This window comes from Lontra canadensis, unplaced genomic scaffold, assembly GCF_010015895.1.
Source record: "Lontra canadensis isolate GAN:19392208 unplaced genomic scaffold, GSC_riverotter_1.0 scaffold182, whole genome shotgun sequence".
Taxonomy (NCBI): Eukaryota; Metazoa; Chordata; class Mammalia; order Carnivora; family Mustelidae; genus Lontra; species Lontra canadensis.
In genome coordinates, this window is record NW_022631176.1 from 38,120 (window position 1) to 59,123 (window position 21,004).

At 48.9% G+C, this 21,004-nt stretch overlaps 1 protein-coding gene across 1 annotated transcript in view; it reads left to right on the forward strand.

Annotated features, from left to right (window-relative positions):
* The first annotated feature begins 5,492 nt into the window (after window positions 1-5,492).
* Window positions 5,493-21,004, forward strand: part of LOC116860717 (transmembrane protein 132C-like) — a 104,833-nt gene continuing 89,321 nt past the window's right edge. Inside the window, exons 1-2 of the mRNA XM_032846897.1 lie at window positions 5,493-5,512; window positions 5,563-5,999. Of these exons, the coding sequence (XP_032702788.1) occupies window positions 5,493-5,512; window positions 5,563-5,999 (457 nt within the window). The remainder of the gene's footprint in view (window positions 5,513-5,562; window positions 6,000-21,004) is intronic.

The window sequence follows — 21,004 nt, forward strand, 5'->3', positions numbered from 1 at the left end:
ATTATGTAGGGAGTATAATGGAGTAATGATTTAGGGAATTGCTCCCCAAAAGCTGGTCCCCTGACACAGAGCCTCGAGATGACCTGCAGGCTTATTAGGAAAACTGTTGTAAGCCTCCCCCAACCCCCCATCCTGATCTACTGAATTAGAATCAACGTTTTAACACGTTCCCAAGGTGCTGTGTAAGCACAGTAAGGCCTGACAATTGTTTACAGGGATTCTCTAGCCAGACTAATTGGATTCAAATCCCAGGGCTGCCAACTACTAGCTCTGTGATATTGAATAAGTTGCTTAAACTCTGTGTCTCGATTTGTTTGTAAATGGGGTTAATGACAATATTAACGTCATAAGATCATTGTGAGGATTAAATGAGTTCAAGTAGTAAATGAGTCAAATACTTGTCACAGTATTTAAAATAGTGCCTAGCATAAAATAAGAAGTCTGTAAGTGTTAGAGATGAAGACAGTGACTGTGGTGGTAATGGTGATGGTAGTCATAATGTCAACGATGGTGATGATGGTTATGGTGGACACGATGATGGCAATGATGGTGATGATGATGGTAATGGTGACAGTGGTGATGGTCATGATGGTGGATGGTGATGATTGTGGTGATGCTTATGGTGGAGATGGTGGCAATGATGATGATGATGGTAGAGATGGTGATGATGGTTATGGTGGACATGATGGCAATGATGGTGATGATGATGGTAATGGTGACGGTGGTGATGGTCATGATGGTGGATGGTGATGATTGTGGTGATGGTGATGCTTATGGTGGAGATGGTGCCAATGATGATGATGATGGTGGAGATGGTGATGATGGTTATGGTGGACACAATGATGGCAATGACGGTGATGATTGTGGTGATGGTGATGCTTATGGTGGAGATGGTGCCGATGATGATGATGATGGTGGAGATGGTGATGATGGTTATGGTGGACATGATGATGGCAGTGATGATGATGATGGTGGTGGTGGTGATGATGATGATCAGGAAACAAATGCCGTTAAGGTGATGTCAGTGTGATTACTTCATTTATCACTTAATCTGAAGCATTACTACTCAGCTCCTATACTAAAAGGACCATTTGCTGACCTTGATCCCTGAGGAGAAAGGTGATGGATAGAAATCTGCCCTGTGGGTCTTTACCCAAAGCCTGGGAAGGCAGCAGGTACCAAGAGGCTAACAAGCCTGCAGGTCATCTGACAGGACAAGTGTCAGCGTGGGCATTCAAGCATCAGTCTTAAAAATCATCTTCACAAGTGCTGTGAAGTACGTAAGCCTGATGATTCACAGACCGGTACCCCTGGGGCAAATAATATGTTATATGTTAATAAAAATAATTAATTAAAAAAAAGCCATCCTCACAGGCCAAAAGTCACTTACATCTCGCCTTTTAGCTGGGGTAGCTGAGCCTGTGTTCCTGCCAGAGTAAATTAATCTCCACAGAGGCCAGGTTCAGGCAGAGATGCCAGAGCAGCACAAGACACTGGGGAGCTTGTCTGTTAGGCTAAGTGGAAATGACAAAGGAATAATTTTTCAGTGTTTGTTCAAAATAGAAAGGTCTAGCAAGTGAGACCTAACACAGGTTACCAAGACACCTCATGTAGAGAATGGGCAGACATAAGCATGAACCTCGAACAGGTAGTGTAATGAGTGGTCACAGATGGCCTCAATTCAACCCTGTTTGACCACATCCCAGCTGGATGACCCTGAACAAGCCACATAACCACCTGGACATCAGTTTCCTTGTCTGTACAATGGGCTAATAAGGTACATATCCGTAGGCTGTGAACAGAGTTGTTTGGCAATTAGCAAGCATCTAATACATGTTACTACCATTACTGGGATCATCACTGTTTCACTGTTCCTGGCCAAGTGAGCTCAAGGTAAAAATGTGTGGGGCTCAGCTTCCTGGTTGGTAAGGCGGGGCTAGTAATCTGTAGCTTCATGATAGCTACTCCCCAGACGGGCTTCATCTTTATGCACACACTTGTGGCAGGGCTAGGAACACAGGGCTGAGCAGGCCAGACCTCCCCCACGGAGCTGACATGGACTGGGGGAGGCTGCAGATAGACATCAGTAAATATGCATGTGAGTGAGCAAGAGTGGACGGTGAATGGCCCCCAGGGTTGCCTCGGTGCTTCCTTTCTTACTGGATGCCACGAGGCTGGACTCTTGATCCAGGCATGGCAGGTGTGGCAGTGGGAAGAGAGGAAGGACACTCTATTTCTCCATTCTACTTCCCCACCCTGTTCCGTGTTAGCCAGGCAGAGCTCCTGGAGTTTGCCAGAAGAAGAGAGAACCCAAAGCTTATGGATCTTACCAAGGTCAAAGCCAATATTAACTCAGAGCTGGGGGCTATGAACTGTGCCATTTCTGGAGCAGGTGGAGGGCTCACCTTGATCGCCACCACTGCCATCTTCTAGCATCCGGCTTCAACTCCCATCTGAGCCTCAGCAGCTTTCTGTGCTAACGTACCCCCAAGACTGCTCACTCCTGGTCTTCCTTGCTCCCTGAAGGGTATATTTGGCACCCAGTGGCTTGGGCCAAAACCCCAGACTACTGATGCTCTCCCACGGCCCCACCATCCATCCGTGGGCTCTCTGCCTCCACCAGCAGCCAGCAGCATTCATGGGTCTGTGCCTCCACAGCAGGCCTCCATGCCCACCTTCCAATGCCAGCCCCCAACACTCCTGCCGGCCTTCAGCCGACTTAATGAACGCCAGGCTTCCTCTGCCACCGGGGTCCTCCAAGAGGCCACATGACCCTTCTGAAGGAAAAATGGTACCCTTGGATCTTCCACCTCCTGGCCTTTACACTTTGGGTGCCTCAGCCTGAAAAGCTCTTCTCCCGGAACCTGCTGTCTTGTAGGATGGCTTTCTTTAGAGTCTGTCTCCTGGAATGTGAGGTCCGTGAGTATAGGACTTCCATCTGTTTTGTTCAATGCTAGAACCCCATATCTGGGCCTGACAAATGGTGACCAATAGAGAAATATTTGCTGAGTGAATGAAGGAAATGTCAAAGGACAGTGACGGTTCTCCCGTTAAGGCTCCGGTGAAGCTTAAATGGGATGCGGTCTATAAACATTGAGAAAAGTGCCAGCCCAGATTGCTAAACACATGTCTTCCTTCCTCCTTCCTTCTCTCCTTCCCTTTCTTCCTTCTTCCCTCCCTCTATCCCTCCCTCCTGCCATTCCTTCCTTCCCTCCCTGCCTCCCCTCCTTTTCCCTCCTTTCCTCCCTCCCCTTTTCCTTCTTTCCTTCCTTCCAATCTTCCTTCCTTCCTTCCTTCTTCTAACACCAAGGACTTGACCTTACATCTGCAAGACAACTATAGCTGTCTTGTAAGGCCAACACATAGCCCTTATTTTCCTTGTCCTTGGTAATATATGCCTATAGGTCCCGCCCAGAGGCACATCTCATGAGAAACGCTTGAGCTAACTTCGCAAGCTCCATCCCTCATTTTACAACGGCATTAAAAATTTGGAATGTAGGCACGAACAACAACGTAGTCTGAAATCATCTCTTTGACTTAGGAACTCAGGCACATGTGGAGGCAGCAGGTTTCCTCTTTCCAATAGCTCTTGTGTCCTATAAATCATGTTAATTGTCTCCATGTGCCCACAGCCCACGGGGAGTTTCGAAAAAGCCTTTGAGGGGATTAGTGGTCTCTGAAGTTTGTTATGAAATTCAGAAAAGCATCTGGAAGTAATTTAAGTTAAGGAATTAATGATTTGGGGGTTAAATAATACATGCCTTAAAAAAAATAAATACAGGAAACTGTTAGCCCATGAATCTCTTAAGTTCTCACCTCCGTTGGGGGGGGTTGCTTAAAAAGATAACTCGACCACATCCTCCCTTCTATTTGGTTTTGCACACATGTTTGATACCTAGAAGGTCACCAGGTAGATTAAATGGGATCCTAAACAGATTTGCAGAAAAGAAGCACCCATTACTTGGGTCTCCTTGTGTCCACCCCTGAAGGAGCTGGCGAGATTCAGAACACCTGAGGGTAATGTGAAGCGGGTTTACCTGGCCGAGGACCTCTTGTTTTTCTTCTCATCTTTACCCGTTATGCATATTTCTGTGGTTCGTTCAGTTTTTTGCTTCTTGATGATTTGCACCGTGGAGTCCCAGACCACCATCTGCCTTTGGCTTTGCAGTGGGAAGCAGTATTCTGTGCCAAAAGGAAAGAAATTATGTGTATGCATGGGGGAGAGAGGGTGGGTTGCAAATTATAAACTTACAAAGGAGAAGGGCAGGGGCATGGAGGGCGTCACTAGGGGCTTTTTGTTTCCATCATCAGACGGGGGAGGGGGGCGGATGAAGCCGATCTGAACCCCTCCCTCAGGAATAACAGATACGTCGCATTTCTCACTAAGGGTAGAAACATTTACATGAAAAATATTTCTTCTCCAGTGACTTTAGGCTAACAAATAAAAATGAGAAGGAAGTGTGTTTTCCATTTTAGGAGTCCGAGTCTCCTTTAGGACTGCTTCCCGAGGTGTGTCTGCACTAGCTGAATCAGCTGAAGGATTCCGCAATTATCACCATAATCCATTTAAAACCTGAAAATCTCTGCCACCCAGGCAGGCCTCCCTTGAGAAGTGGCCTGGCTGCCTTTCCCCGAGGCTTTGCAGCTCTGGTGAGAGCTGGGCCGCTGGACCCTGCCTTCCAGGAGCCCAGACGCCAACCCCAGGGGAGCGTCTGGAGTGCTTGGGGTGGGCTGGGCCTCCCAGAGAAGCTTCTGGGCTCCCGGTGCACCACCTCTCACTCACAGGCAGGAGAGGGAGTTGGGGTCCCGCCTTCGGATTGTTCAGGCCTCCTCCCCCACCCCAGTGAGGCCGGAGCGTCAATAACCGCCCAGGCAAGCAGCTGGGGTCCCCGCGAGGAAGGAGGGCAGCTCTGGCAGCGTCGCGAAGTGGGGTGGCGCGGCGCGTGCACATCTTTTTGGCCCGAACTGCAGGTTACTAGTTGTTGCAGAAGCAGGTCTGGCTGGGGGAGGACGTATTTCCTCCATGAAGAGTTAGTAAAAACACATGGGGAGTGGGGACGAGCCCCAACAATATAAAAGGATCCGCAGTGAAAAATGAACCTTCTCTCCACCGCCGCGTTCCAGTCTCCACCCCCCCCCGAGATGCCGCTGCGATCTTCTGCTTCACACACAGACATGCACAGATGTGCACACGCCTCCCTCCACCCGTGTCCCTCGGTAGGCTGTTCCGCACGCTGCTTTCCCCACTGAATGATCCGTCCAGAGCTTTCCGCAGCTGATGCACGGGACTTTCAATTCCAGATGTCCCCAGCTCTCAAGACAAAAAATCGGGGGATGACCTGAAATTGAAGAGCAGGGAGGGACTCCCACTCGCCCCGCCGCGGCCGCTGGAGGGTGGCGAGGGGAAGGGTCCAGCTCCATCTTGAGTCGCGGGTCCCTGCGCATAAGTCTCCGGGACGCGAGCCGCAAGGCGCGGGGGCGGGAGGCCGCAAATGGACGAAGCGGACCCCGGGTGCGGCCCGAACCCCGCTTTCCCGGCTCCCCAACCTCTTCCGCCCCCAGGGATCACGCAACCGCGCCCCTCCCGGCTCTCCAAGCTCCGCTCTGGCCCGGGGCGGGGCCGGGGGCGGGGCCGGAGGCGGACCGGGGTGGGCGGGCCCGGGGGGGCGGGGCGGGGCGGGCGGCGGCTGCGGCGGAGGCTGGAGAAAAGTTGTCCTGGCCAGAGCGCGCGCTGCCGCGGGATCCAGAACCGCCGCGGCGCCACGGCGGGGGCAGGCGAGACCACCGGATCTGCAGCCGGGCCGGCCGACTCGCAGCCGGGGGTCGCCCCGGGGCATGGGACAGCCGGCGGGGACCGCGGGCCGGCGCTGCGCCCCAGGCGGGCGGAGGGCGGCCTGAGCTGCCGGGACGCAGGATGCGCTCCGAGGGCGCGGCCCACGGGCCGGTGGCGCCGCTGTGCGGGGCGCTGAGCCTGGTGCTGGGCGCACTGCTGGGCAAAGGTAAGGCAGGGCGGGCGTCTGTCTCGCCGGCGCTCGGGAAGTTCCCGGGTCAGGATGAGCCGGGGCGGGGGGAGCCGGAAGGCGGGGGTGTCGCGGGAACCTGGGGGAGGCCGCCGGTCCCGCCAGGAGCGCCCGAGTGCCGGCCGCCGGGCGCCGAGAGGCCCTACCCTAGCTGGGAGGACGTAGGAGCTGGGCAGATTCGGCAGGTCCGACACCTCCGGATTCGGGGTGCTTTCCAGGGGTGGGGGGGCGTGGCTGGGAGACACTGTCCCCCACGCCCGAGTTCCGTGCGGACCTAACCCAGACCCAGCAGTCCCAGTGTGGAGTGGGGGGACCGGCTTCTTTGCCCCCTTTCCTCCTAGCTTTGAGCCCCCAATCCCCGGGTCAGTCAGACTGAGACTGGAGATCCGGGAGAGCAGACCGGGTTTGCGCCCGGGGCGTGGGGTCCCGAGAAGCGACCTTGGCCGCAGGAGGAACGTGCGCTCACAGCGCAGCTCTCGAGGGCCCCTCCGGAGCCCAGCTGCGGTCCGGTGTGCCTGGGGCGTGCGGTGTGCCTGGTGGGCGCGGTGGCGGCCCTGGCCCTGGGCTTCCCGGCAGCGCGGTCCCGGGAGGCAGCGCGCCTCAGTCTCCTCATCTCGGCAATGGGGACGACCGCGACCCTGCCCCTAGGCTGGCGAGGCTGCAGCGACCGAAAGCCCGCCGCGCAGAAGGCTCACGGGGGGTCGCGGCGCCTGCTGCTGTGGCGGTCGTGGGTGTGTGAGCGGGGACCGCCGGCACGAGTCGCGCTGAGAGCGGGGCCCCGGCCGGGGAGCTCCCTGCCCCGCCGGGCTCGGTGGGACTTGGGCGCCGGGGCCGCGGGCAGGCGGGGCGGGCGGCACGCACACAGCGGTGCGGAGTCCCGGCTGCTCGGCCCGGGGCGGAAAATGAGAGAGACGCTTCGCTGCCGCCCGCGCCGCTCGGGTCGGGGTTCCCAGGTCCACTGGGTGAGACCGCGGGGGCACAGGCGTCGGTGCGCCTTTGCGCGGCGCTGCGGCTCGGGCCCAGGCAAGTGCAGCCCGCCGAGAATCCCGGCTGTCTCCTGCCCGAAGCTCTGCGGGCCGGGCTACAAATGCGTAGAGAGAGACAAGTTACCAATTGAGGTTAAAAAGTAGCATTTGCTTTTTTAAAAGTCCTTATGCAGCGCCTGAAATCCCAGAGAAATCGGCTTTCCTTGAGGCTGCAGGTTCTCAGGCACACCAGCTGGGCGAAAATCGCTGTTTGAAATAGTGTTCTCTCTCCGGAGAGCCCCAGGTAGACAGCAGTGTGTGTGTGTGTGTGTGTGTGTGTGTGCGCGCGCGCGCGCGCGCACCCGCGCGGCGCTGGTAGAAATGGGGAGACTTTGGTTTAGAACTGGACCGAAAGAGCAAACATGCAGTATCCGAAGCTTTAATTCGGCCGCTAGCTCTGCGTTCTAGCATTTACAAGACTCCGTTTCCCAAAATGTAAAGTGGCCACTCAAAAAAGAAAAATCCCTTCCCCCAAATACTTGCCAGGGACTTCTGGGTGGTAAAGAGACTTGATGGATGGAAAGGGCTTTGTAGGGGAAGGTGGTGTCATTTTAAACCGGGCAAGGGGTGAGAGTCCCGGATCAGGTTTTCCCCCCACCTGGGGAGGATTTACTCAGCCCAGAACTCTGAATGTTGAATGTCCTTTTTAAAGTAAGTTGTGGGCTTCTCTTAATTAAATTCCTTTTTTTTTTTTCCCTATCTAGAGGATTTGAGCTGTAATTTAGGAGTAGCCATTACAAAGGTCCACGTAGAAGAGACTAAGGCCAGCAATTTGGTTGGAAAATGGAACTGGGAATTTTGTTTTAAAGATGCTATTTACACAGCAAGGTTGGGGGTGATGAAGATTGTGAGCATGGAGATGTCCCACCCCTACCCCCAAAGCCACCCCTTCCTGGCTTAGTGCAACCTTGAGTTTCCTCTCCTTGCTTTGGCTCGACAATTTCCCCCACTGTGGCCTGGGGGCCTGTGGTCCCCAATTCATCCTCTGCCAAATATTTTTCATTGTTTCCCAGGACCAATAACAGCACTGCATTTCTCCTGATTCCTCCAAGAAAATGTGTGCGCCGTGAGATTTCTTATAGAGAGGAAAGTTTCCTGACCCTCATTTAAATTTGTGCTGTCTTAAAAAAAAAGGGGGGGAGGGGAGGAAGAGCCATCTCTGACTCTTCCTGCCCAAGGATTTAAGTGCTGATTTCTAGAATTCTCAAAACCGCTGATCAATTTTTAGTACCAATTGTATGTTTATTCTCAACTGTTGGATTTAAGGCTCTGCGATTCTGCAAGGGTTAGAGCGGAATCATTGTTCCTGGGAGGTTCTATAAATAGCCAGGGCATTGAAAGATTTAAGATTTAAGACCCAAGATTTAAGGCTTGGGTAGGTGAGGTGAAGTGTCCTTCAGTTAGAGGTTGAGGTATTGACCCCATACAGAGCAGTGGGAGGGTCTGGGTGGGCTGAGAGGCTATCAGCATGTTCTAATGGTCGTTGGTCACATATGGGACCCCTGGGAAGGTCACACGGGACCACAACCTATTCTGAAGTCTTTGGGGGCAGATATGCTTTAAGATTCAGAGTTATGGAGATCTTTGAATAGCTAGCTAGCTAGAAGCATAGACTTGTATACATCTATTGTGTAACATCCCAAGCTGGGCGTGGTCACACCCGTCATCACGCACATTGGTCATTCTGCACTAACTGTGTAAGTACGTAAAGGCGGTAAAGACCTCCCAAACAGCCTCACTTTTCTTGAGATCAGCATTGGCCACCAAGTGCATTAAGACCAAACAAGCAAACCTTTTGGGATGCTGAGTTTCTGAGAAAGGGTTTGGCATGTTTCCTGAGTAGAAGGTGGTCTGGGTGGAGAGATGACACAGGGTGCAGGATGACGCTGGAGAATGTGTCTTTCCTACACTTAGATCACATGCACACACTTGGTAGACACAGTGTGCCTTATGTCTGTGCCCGTCCTCAAGCTTACACTCTGTGCTGCATTGACGCTTCCTAGAAATAAGTGATTTCAGTTTCTTAGAAGCCATTCAGTTAAACCACCTGACTCTGGGCTTGTCTTAATTCTTTCCTCTATACCCAAGCACTTGACTTGTCCTTGAGAGCTTCATAACCTGCAGACACAGACAGACACTGTTTTGCCTATGTGGTTTTTCTTTTTTCTAAGTGATTAAGCTCCCCCAAATGGGGAGAATTCAAATAGAAAGCAGGATTTCCAACTCCCCTTCAGAGTGTGGGTTCTCTTTCAACCTTGGGCACATCTCTTCATATGACTACACAGCACCAAAGCTGAATGTGGGAATCCCCCCTGGGGGGTGTTTATTCACCTGTCTTTCTCTCCTTGCTGGGCCCCCCTAGCCACTTGGGCCTCTGGCTCTTCTTCCTTCATTTGGCTGCTCACTGTTAGCTTACTGACAAGAGTAGCTAGCGTCAGGCAGAGAACTCAGAACTCTCAATTATATTAGCAGTTAGCACCTCCATGAACAGAGGTTAAAACAAAACCTCTGCATGTATTAGATATTTCATACATCCATAGTCATGAGAAGCAAGGTTAATAAAAAGAGCCTTTGGTATATTAATTGGAGTGAAAGGGAGTATTACTGAATTAATGGAATAAATGGGGAGTCTGATTGATAGAATTTTTTTATAGCAGTCTACTTTGTTTAAAAGTCAGATTTATTAAGATATAATTTGCATACAGTAAAATTCACCCTTTGGAGTACAATTGTATGTTTTGACAAATGCATGTAGTCATGCAAACACCACCACAGTTAAGGTAGAGAACATTTCCATCACTCCCCAAAATTCTTCTGGGCCTCCGGGTAGCCTCCCCATGTCCCCTGGCAACCCCTGACCCTTCTTCTGTCCTTGTAGTTTTGATTTTTCCTAATTCCATAAAAATGGTATCCTGCAGTGTGCAGCTTTTGAATCTGCTACCTTTTGCTTATCACAACGCATTTAATAAATATTCACCTATATACAATGCAGCAGATTGTTCCTTTTTAATGAGGCATGACATTCCATCAAATGACTGTGTCACACTTGTTCATTCATTTCCTAGTTGAGGGACATTTGGACTACTTCTAGCTTTTGGTAATTAGGAGAAATGTCACTCTAACTATTCATAAACGCGTTTCCATGTGGACACAGTTTTTTAATTCCTTTGGGTAAATGCTGAGAGCTGGGATTGCTAGGTGATATGGAAACTGTGTGCCTAACTTTATCAGACTGCAAACTCTTTTCACACCTACTGACATTTTGCATTCCTACCAGCAAGTTATAAGAGTTCCAGCTGATTATTATCTCCAACACTGCTTACTGGTTTACCCCCCTTTTTTTCTTTGATTTTAACAGTTTTCATAGGTGGTCAGTGGTATTTCTTTGAGATTTTAGTTTTCACCCTAGGACTAATGATGTTGAGCATTCTTTTTTTGTGTTTCTTTGCCATCTTCTGTCATCTTCTGCAAAGTGACTTTTTCAAATCTTTGCCTTTTTAAAAATATGTTGTTATTTTCCCATTATTGACCTTTGAGTGTACTTTATATAGTATGGATGTGAGTCCTTTATCAGATACATGTTTACCAGAGATTTTCTCCCAGTTTGTGTCTTTGGAAGAGCAAAGGTATTTAGTTTTAATGAAGTTTGATGTATTAATTTTTCTCTTAGTAATATTGTGTTGCATGGAAGAAGTATTTGCCTAGCCCAAGGTCACGAGGATTCTTCAAATGCTTACAGTGCTGTTGGGGTACTTCATATTCCTGCTATTTTTTATTTTTTCCTTCTGTCCATTACTCAGAAGAGTGTTGAGATCTCCAACTAAGTTTTGCATTTGTCAATTTTTCATTAAAATTCTGTCAGCTTTTTCTTCCTGCATGGTTTGAAGACAGCATATAGTTGGGTTTTGTCTGTTTATTCAATCTAATAGTCTCTGTCTTTTAATCATTATGTTTCGACCATTTATAGTTAATGTGATTATTGATATGTCTGTGTGGAAATCTACCACCTTGTTCTTTGTTTTCATTATATTATACCTATTCTTTACCTTTTTTTCTTCTTTTTCTGCATGTTTTTAATATTGGATATATGTTTTATGAAGCCATCTATCTCCATATTTGCTCACTGTTTATACCTCTTTAAATATTAGTGCTCTCAGGTTTACATTATACATCTTTAATTAATCAAAGCCTACTTTCAAAATATGTTATGCTGCTTTTTTGTTGTGTTAAGAAACTTAAAACCCTGTATCTCTAATACTTCCCCCCCACATATAATCCTTTTCAAATGTAAGCATCTCACCCCCTAGATATGGCTAAGAGAATTTCTAATTAGAGATTTTTTTGTATATATTTCAAGGAAGGATAAAAATTACATTTCCCTGGCTTGCCTTGGTTTCTGGGTGGGTACTTCTGGTACCCTTGAAACAGTTTTCTCTGCAAGACCTTGTTCTCTCTCCCGTGTGTGTGCTGAGCTGAACAAAAGTGTTCAGACACCTCAGGGATTTAGAAGTTAACTGCCTTTAAGGAGAGAACAAAGGTGAAATGCAATGCAGCCAAGTCTGATTTAGCAAAATTTCCAGGACAATGGTTCTAGATACTCTCCTAGAGTGACTGATTCCTTGTCTTCTGTGGTGTGTACATTTCTTTTTTACTGATTCAGTGGTAGGAGAGGCGTGTTAGGTTCACACTTGGAAATGTCTGGGATGCTGAGGCCACTCAAAGGCTCCATATAGAAGACCATGTTTTCTTAACATAAAATGCCTTTTCTTTCTTCCTCAGCATCCTTTGCTTTGTCAGCAACGTGCAGAGCTCTCACTTCTGGATTAGTTAGGGAGGCTTAGCATCAGAGAAGCAGGAGCTTAAATTTGAGCCTGTGTTCTGCCATCCCATAGATACATTGGTCAGAAGCTTCTGTTAGCTGCAGAAATGTAGGAGGGCCAGCTGCAAAATAGGGAATCTGGAGTTCATGATCCTGCAGGTGGGAGACCAGGCTTCCTGGGGCTCAGAAGTTGCCTGTTCAAGAGTGTCTGTTGTTACAGTTGATGCCTTGCTTCAGGGTGTTCCAGCCATTTTATTTGTTTTTATCTCTAGGCTCATGTTTTAGATTCCAGGAGCAAAGAAGCCCAGAACCCTGCCTGAACCCTACAATCACCTGGGAAGCTTTCAAAAATGCTACCCCCCCACCCCCAGGCCCTGCCCCAAGCTGATTGAAGCAGGATCTTCCACTAGTGGCAGAAGAGGTGGGCAGAGAAGCAAGGTTGATCATCTTTATTGTTTAGAAGCTCTTCTGGGCTTCTACTGTATCCAGGAATCAGAAGAGGTTGTCTACCTAGGCCCTTCTCTGTCTAGAACAGTTTAAGGCAGTCCAATGGGCATTTCTACCATTTCGTATTCAAGGGGAGAGGGCATTTCTCCCAGAGAGACACTGAAGAGCTGCTACGAAAGATGGTGGGACGGGTTTTGGATGCAGAATCAACAAATGTTCATCGGGCTCAGGTTTATTTATTTGCTTATTTATTTTTAAGATTTGGGGCACCTGCGGGGCTCAGTCATTGAGCGGCTGCCTTCGGCTCAGGTCATGATCCCGCGGTCCTGGGATTGAGCCCTGCATGGGGCTCCCTGCTCAGCGGGAAGCCTCTTCTCCCTCTCCTACTCCCCCTGCCTGTGTTCCCTCTCTCACTGTCTCTCTGTCAGATAAAGTCTTTAAAAAAAAAAAAAGATTTATTTTTTTCTTTAAAGATTTTATGTATTTATTTGACAGAGATCACAAGTAGGCAGAGAAGCAGGCTTGGGGGGGGGGTGGGAAGCAGACTCCCTGCTGAGCAGAGAGCCCGATGCGGGACTCCATCCCAGGACCCTGAGATCATGACCTGAGCTGAAGGCAGAGGCTTAACCCACTGAGCCACCCAGGTGCCCCCCAAAAAGATTTATTTATTTAACAGAAAGAGAGAGAGTGAGCACAAGTGGGAGGGGCAGAGGGAACTGGAGAGAGAACTTCAGTCCCATGACCGTGAGATCATGACCTGAGGTGAAATCGAGAGCCGGAACCCCCCAGCCGACAGTACCATCCACGTCCCCAGCAGCCTCGGTTTTATTATGTGGAAATAATAATACCCGCTTTGTAGGATTATCGAGAATGTTGCATGAAGAGCATGGGTGGGGTTAGTGTCCTGAGGCCACCCTCACAGATGACCACAGCTGGGGCAGCTCCATACAACAGAAACCCCTTCTCTCTCCGTCCTGGAGCCAAAGGTCAAAACTCAAATGTGGGGCCTCCTCTGAAGACTCTGGGGGAGGCTCCTTCTTTGTTCTTTTGGCTTCCTTGTCTCCAGGAGCTTCCGGGTGGCTCACACAGCTTTCTCTGCCTGCCTTTTCCCTTCAGTCTTAGAAGGACACCTGTCACTGATTTGGGTGCCTTGCCGCCCCAGCCCAGGGTGATGTCATCCCTAGATCTTTGACTGACTTACGCCAGAAGGACCTGTTTTCCAAATCAGGTCACGTCCACAGGTTCTGAGTGGACGTGTCTCTTGGTGGCCTCCATTCTACCTATGGCACATGGTAAGATTAGGCACATAGAAGTTCAGTAACTCCTAGCTCTTCTCCTATGCCTACTTATCAAAGCCATGGAGAAGAATCACACAATATGACCAATAGAAACTACACGTGGATATTTTTTTAATAACGGAGCATCACATAAAAGAAAGACAAAGACACACAGTGGACGTGACAGTAGCAGGGAATAGGAAAGTCTGGGCCACATGCAAGGGTGTCATTTATGATCAGCCTAAACAGAGAGCCAGTGGTGGTTGATATCCTGAGACATCCCTTGACGTATGTCATGCTTACACGTAGCTTAGACCTAACTCCTTCTGGCTTAGTTTCCTAATACTCGTGAGGCAGCCCTTCTCCCCCTCCCCAGGGTTTGCAGAGCCCTCAGGACCAACCAGAGCAGCTGTCTCATCTTTCCGAGGTTAATTTTTTCACCCAGCTCTGCCACTGACTTTTCATCTTTCTTGTTGGGGCGCCCCTCTGGCCCTTTCATTATAATGTCTGCTTTCCGCCCTGTTTCCTCACTGTCTCTGTGGACCCCGATGCTTAGACATGTGGGTCTAACATGACCTGCATTGGCCTATGGTGGTCCGTCAGCGGCTCTTGAAGGTGATAAAAGATTCTCTTATTCTCAAAATAAACAAAGGAATTTGAAAAGCAGTAAGCCCCACCCCCACCACACACAGGGAACTGAAGGATATTTCTGCTCTTACCTTGGGGTTCCAGTTTAGTGAGGATTTGAAGCCACCTGTCCCCAAGCCTCACACCATAAACAGGATGTGACCGGGGGACAGGTTTTTGTCTCCATTGGAAACAATGAGGTTGTGTTTGAAACCCTGGAGCAAGTTTTCCCCACTTGCCTGAGGAAAGTGGTCTTCAAATATGCACCAAAGAACACAATTTATTGAGTTTACTGACTCCTTTCATTGAAATGGTGAAAAACCCAGCAGTAAGCAAATGGTATGAAAGCCACACAATGAAAAAAAAAGAAAAAAACTGAAAAAGGTTGGTAGAAAAAATGTAGTTGGTCAGGTAACTGAAAAGCCTGGGTGGGCTTCAGTCACTGCTGGATCCAGATGTCAGTCAGTGCCACTAGGCATTGCTTCTCCCCATCTCTTCTCTCCTGTGCCCTCTGTGTTGGCTGCATTTTCTGGTGGCCGTCATTGTCACTAGAAGCCCCAGCTTTACCTTCTGTTGACACAGCGCACCCAGCAAAAAGAAAGAGACTTCCTAATGATTGTAGAGTTGATGGAGTATATCTCATGTCCCTCACTGGGGTTCCTGGCCTAACTGTAAACCTGTCACTGTGACCAGAGAGCATGGAGCTGAGGATTGATGAGGCCTGAGATACTCTGGTCTTGGGAGCCCAAGATCACCTCCACCCCAGTGATGAGGACAGAGAGTACAGAGGGCCTGGTGGCCCAGAGACAGTCTGGGTGGAATCAGACACAGGGAACAGACATGGGGCAGGCAAGAATCTAGCCAAGCAACCAAATGAATGACATGAAGGAAACCACAGATCATTTGCACGGCTGCCTGCCCCAGGTATAGTCAGAGTCCAAGGAGCAGCTGACCCCCAGACTGTCACTGTGTTGTTCCAGCTATAGGCACACACCGCTAAGCATAGGGCATCACGGCCTGCCCACTTCCCCAGGCACCTGCAATGCAGAGTGGCCTCCTCTTCTTTTGTGTTTGCTTTGGCTCTCCATTTTTCATTGACTCCTCCTTCCAACAGACTTCCCTATGAGGCTGGCCATGGACCGGGCACCTAGCGGCTCTCCTCGCAGTAGGGGTCTTTATCCTCCCCGAGAGGTGCCCACCTAGGACTTGAAGGGGTTCTGGGCTGGGTTCCTACATCCTGCCACCAGCCTCTACTGTGTCAGCCATGGAGGGCAACCCTAAGTCTTCCTGCTGCGGCATCCTCATTTATGAGAAAAAAAAAAAATCCAGGAGAAGTCTCCATTTTGGGGCAATTTGTTCTGTTTCAGCTCTGTTTCCTCTTTCCTGCTTCCTAAGTAGTGAGAGCTCTTTTCTTCAATTTTTGTATATCTCTTGGGTCAGTACACAGCCTCGGTGACCATTTTCTTTACTTTTGCCTTTTTTTAATTGTAAGCAATGACTTGACTCCAAGAGAAGACTCTATATTTTGTCTTGAAACAGCATTTTCATCTGTGGTGCAGATGTCCTAACAACAGAATGCCATTTTCTTGCTGGAATCTGTCATTCTCTGCTCCTGCTCAGCCCTCTCCCTGGCCATGGTGTGGCCCTTGGACACCCCACCCCCACCATCCATACTGTGGGTCCGCCAGCAGTGGCTTTGTCGGGGAGGTGGACTGTTGGTTCTGGGGGCTCACTTTCTCAGCCACAGCAGGAAGTCTGTAGACCCTAGCTTCTTACCACCCCTTCTGGGATTTCTTGGTCAGGACTTTTTTTTCTTTTCTCTCGGATGTCTTAACCTCCTGTTCTCCAAGCACATATGTTGGTAATGATTTGGTCGTGTCACTTTCTTATTCAATCACCGCTAGTCCTGTAGAGACAACTTCACTTTAATAACTCTAAAGGAAGGCCAAAATGTCTAACACCCTCAACACACAGCATCTGTGTCTTGGTTGTAGGGGCCTCCTTTAAACTCTTCTTGATAGGCAGTGAAATCACAGTGTCCTCTGTTCAGAATCCTACAGAGACACTCTTCTGGCCTTATCTCAACCCCCACGCCCTCACATACATACTCTGTTCCAGTCCCATTGGCTTCCTTGCTGATGCTCACCACCCCCTGACCTCAGGGCCTTTGCACATGACTGCTGTGGGTTAACATCCAGATATCCACTGAGACACTAAGGTCTCTGATCAGGTCTCTGATCACAGGTCATCTTCTCATAGAGAGGTCCCCCTTTGTCTGTGCCATCTGCTCTTCCCATTACGGCACTTTCTGTGCCTGTTCCCTATTTTGTCGTTTTCCTTTGACGTATCACCACCTGATAATCCACAGATTGGACTCACTTGTTTATCCATCTTCCTCTCCCCTAGAATTTAAGCTGTGTGAGAATAGAAAGTGTTTTCTGTCTCATTCACTGTTGTATATATCTGTTTTGCTTAGCAGCCTCTGTGTCTGGCAAATAGGAGGCTCTACTGCTTGGTGAATGAATGACTTAATTCTATCTTTTGCTTCCCATAGTGTCTTTTACATGGAGAGAATCTCTTAGATCTGGGTAAAGGTCAGAAAAACGGGGAGGTGTGTTTTTTTGTTGTTGTTGTTGTTGTTGTTGTTGTTATTTTTTTTTTTTTATGTGCTAGACATCTCTAGATGGCCAACATTTTATCAATGGTCTCTACTGAGCACAGAACCTGCCATTATTCCTTCTCCCCATCAGTCACTCCCGAGAAGTGTCCATGTTGGATTTGAGGTGAAAAGGTTCATGCAGGAGTGTGATGCTCTGATGTGCTGGCCAGAGGAGACATCTTTCAAGTCACCGACTTTCTTTCTACATGGCTTCCTTTTCTGCACATCTCTGCTTCTTCCTTTCTGGTGTGATTTGAGAGGGGCTCCTTTACAGATAATGCTTCCCAGAGATGGCCACATGAAAGGAATCAACTTAAAACAGAGACCAGAATTTCAGCGTAAACAGTGAAAAACATCCTTGATTAGGATTTTCTCTGAACAACCGAGTGGATTACTGAAATAATGGCAAGTGATTGCACATGGATACAAGATATCTTTTGGGGGATGATGAAATTACACTAAAATTAGTCATCAGATACGGCTTGATCCAGGTGTTCAAATATGACATCAGTTTGTGGTTTTTGTTTGTTTGTTTGTTGTAGTTCTTCTCTTTGCCCGTTATGGTGTGGGCTTCGTTTTTAAGTTCTATGTGGTGGCTCTTGGCAGTTCCAGGTTCTCCCCCTTCCTGAGGTGAGGCACCCAATGCACCCAGGAAAGGCCATACTGTGTCTCATTGGCTCTGGTTTGGTTCTGGGTCCTGGGTGAGGAGTTTTTGAGGGCTCAAAGTGAGGTGCAGAGGAAAATTTGGGTGGTACCATGATGAAAAATGTGAGCAACTGAGGACAAAACAAAAATCAATATTCCTACATTTCCACATTCAAGAGTACGAGCGGCAAGGGAGAAGAGACTGAGAAAAGGCATGCAAACAAGTTGTATCTCTTTGCTGCTCAGAAATCTACCTGAGTCAGTGTGGATGAACGGGAGGCAGCACAAGGATGCGTTTGACTAATTGAGTTTGTGTCAGACTTGCCTGAACTGGGGATGAGCAAACATCGTTTATCATTTGCCTGTCAAGCCAGCACTCTCCACCATCAGGCGAAATCAGATGCAAGAGGTGTTCCGTGAGACAAAGGCAGGATCCAGAAAGAGCTTTTGTTTCAGCAAGGGAGGGCCTCAGCCTCGGCCTCACCTGCTGGGCGGCAAGAGTAAGGCTTGGGGGGCATATCTGCCTGGGTGAAATCCCTGCTCCATTGTGTAGATATGGGCACGCTGCTTGATCCCGCAAAGCCTCAGTTTCTGGATCTGTGCAATGGGGCTCAGAGTGACCATAAAGGGACCAGTGGGTTATTGTATATTTTTCCACATTCCAGATAGAATGTCTTTTCTCTCCATCTTCCTCTGGGCCCTGGGAGGCTGACCCTTGCAGAGGGCAGTTCCTGTGTCTGCTGGAGTCCATCTGGGGTTGGCCAACAGGACCCTGGGAGGAGCTGGAGAGCAGGAGAAGAGGGGGGTTGGAGTACTTATGCCTCACTCGCTCCCCGCCCCGCCCCGTGACTGGAACTCCCATTGGGGGGCCCCTGCCTAAGACACCCACTCTCACTGGGCTCAGTAACACTTCCTTCTCTTGCCCCCTCAGATGGTGACTGCGTTCCACTGGTTCCCATCATGTGCACTTTCTCCATGAGTAGTGCCCCCTTCAAAGCATGCCGACACCCTGAGTTCAGTTCTCCTTCCTCTCGAGATGGACACATATACAAATGAAACTTACACATGGTGGAGAATAGTGGCAGGTGTCTTGTTTTTGTGTTTAAGCAAGCTTAGACATCCGGGAAAAGCTTCAAGGACAAGTGCCTAGAATATTTGCCTGCCTAGCTTATATCTGAGTAACTGTCAATATAGAGGCTCAGCACCCCGGAATGTCTGGTGGGTGCTTTCTCACTAACAAACACATTCTCTTGCAAAGCAATAACACAACCTCCAAACGAGGGAATGAACATGGATGTCTTCTACCATTCCATTTTCAGACCCCAGCTTAGTCTCCCCTGTCTGGATAATCTCTTTCATGTCACGCTTCTTTCTTTTCCTTCAGGTCTTTTCTTGCATTTCATGATCACGACACTTCTGAAGATGGCAGACTACTTATGCTGTGGCCGTCTCCCCATTTGGGTTCGTCTGATGTTTCTTCATGATTAGATTCTGATTATGCACCTAGGGCAGGAGTGTCTCAGAAGGGAGGTTCTGTTCCTCTTGTTGCCTTTTGTCAGGTGGCTCATGATTTAAATTTATCACCATGTGAATGCTGGTCACTTTGATAGCTTGATTAAGGCAGCTTGGGGCAGACTTCTCTACTGCCAAGTCACTCTTGTTCTCTTAGCAGTTAATAAACATTTCGTGGAAAGACATTTAGAGATGGTGTAAATAACCTGTTCCTCCTTAGAATTCCAATATTTTGTCCAGGAATTTATTAACAGAATGGACTCCTGGATTTCTTCCGTCTATGGCATCTATTTCATTCCTGTCACTATTTTGATGCTCAGAATATCTTTCATTTGGCCAGTGGGGAGCTGTCTTACCATATTCCATGTCCTCTGACATATCTTCCTTGTCCTTTAAGCTTGTCCTTCCTTTTTGGGTATAAGGCCTTCCAGGCATACCTTGCAGTTTCCTTGCCCTGGGGCTCAGAATCAAGCTGAGTTCCTTCTAGTAGGGCGTGGTATTTAGAAACCAAAATCAAGGGTCTCAATGTTCTCATTGCACTTTGGGTGCTCCAATCCTCTCAGTGGACAGAGTCGGGAAGTGTACACACGTCCCCACCTCTGCTTACTCTTGAATTCACACTGATAGCTCAAATTCTAATTCAGAATCACAGAGCTTATTTTAGGTTTCTCCTCTTCTCTGTCTGTCACTCCCTTCCCCCATCTCCATACCGGGCTGTTCCCCTGTGTGCCCCCTTCCCAGCCCCCTCAGGTTCTAGCACCTCTTGCTGGCTGCCCTCCTTCCCCCATCAAGTCTGTGGTGCCCGAGGTTTCCATCCCAGGTGGCTGCTCTTCCAGCCGCCCCACCTCTGATACCCAGCATCTGCCACCCACCATGCTAGCCCCCTCCAGTAGCACTGAGCTCTTCTAAAAGGGGGAATATCTGTGTTCTTATTTGCATGAATTTCACTATATTATCTCCTTAGACAATGTCTGTATGTCTCAAATCAAAGGGATAGGCTGCAACTTGTCTCTGTCAAGGTGTCCTCCTTTTCAGGGCAAGTGAGCCCTCTGACCAGACATGGCCATAGACCCTACCACACTGAGCAGCTGTCTTGTTTCAGAAACTCCTTGTCCACAGGATGAAAGAGTGTGTGATGCCACTTTAAGGTTCCCTTGTACCTGTATCCATCAGTGATTACCAGGATGTACCAGGTGTGGGAGATTATAAATGAAGTCAATGTCAACAGTTTTGCTGCAGTACCTGAGAAAAAGAAAAGTATTTTTTTTACATATCTAAATACCTTTTTTCCCCTTCAAACACGTATGTTGTATTCCCAAAAGATTTTCTTCTTTGAGACAGATACCCACATTTAAATTATTCTTCACAAAGACCCCAGGAGATGGGTACAGTTGTTACCCTGAAGTCTTAATGATACAAGTAAACCAAGAAATCAGGACTTTTAAGAATGTGAAATGGCCCTGTTTTCAGGTTGTGGCAACAAGTCCAAAATATAGTAAATGCTTTGTGGGACCAACAGTCCGGATGACAGGCTCAGGACAGCCCGTCTCTCAACCCTGTTTCTGATTACTCTGCTCTTTGGTAGAGAGCTACCAGCACCAATGTGGGCAGAGACATGTCCGCACAGCAGCAAGATCCACGCAGATATTGAAGTTTGCATCCAATCTGCGTGGTCGGGGCCAGGAGAACGTTGCTTCCCCAGAGCTGGGCTGTTGGTCCTGGAAGAAGAGAGAGGAGTGATGCTAGTAGACCAAAGCAAGGTCTACTGGAACAAGGTCATCTGGACTTGGTAAGAGGTAGGATGGAGTGAGCTGAGATGCTGGACAAGAGACAGCCACAGGAGAGACAGAGAGTCAAGGCTCAGAAGGAGAATGTCGTGAAGAAGCTTGCTTCTCCTGTAAGTACTTACATCAAGGCACCACACCCCTCCCCCAGTTAGGACAACCGAAAAATGTGTGCAGACCTCACCAAGT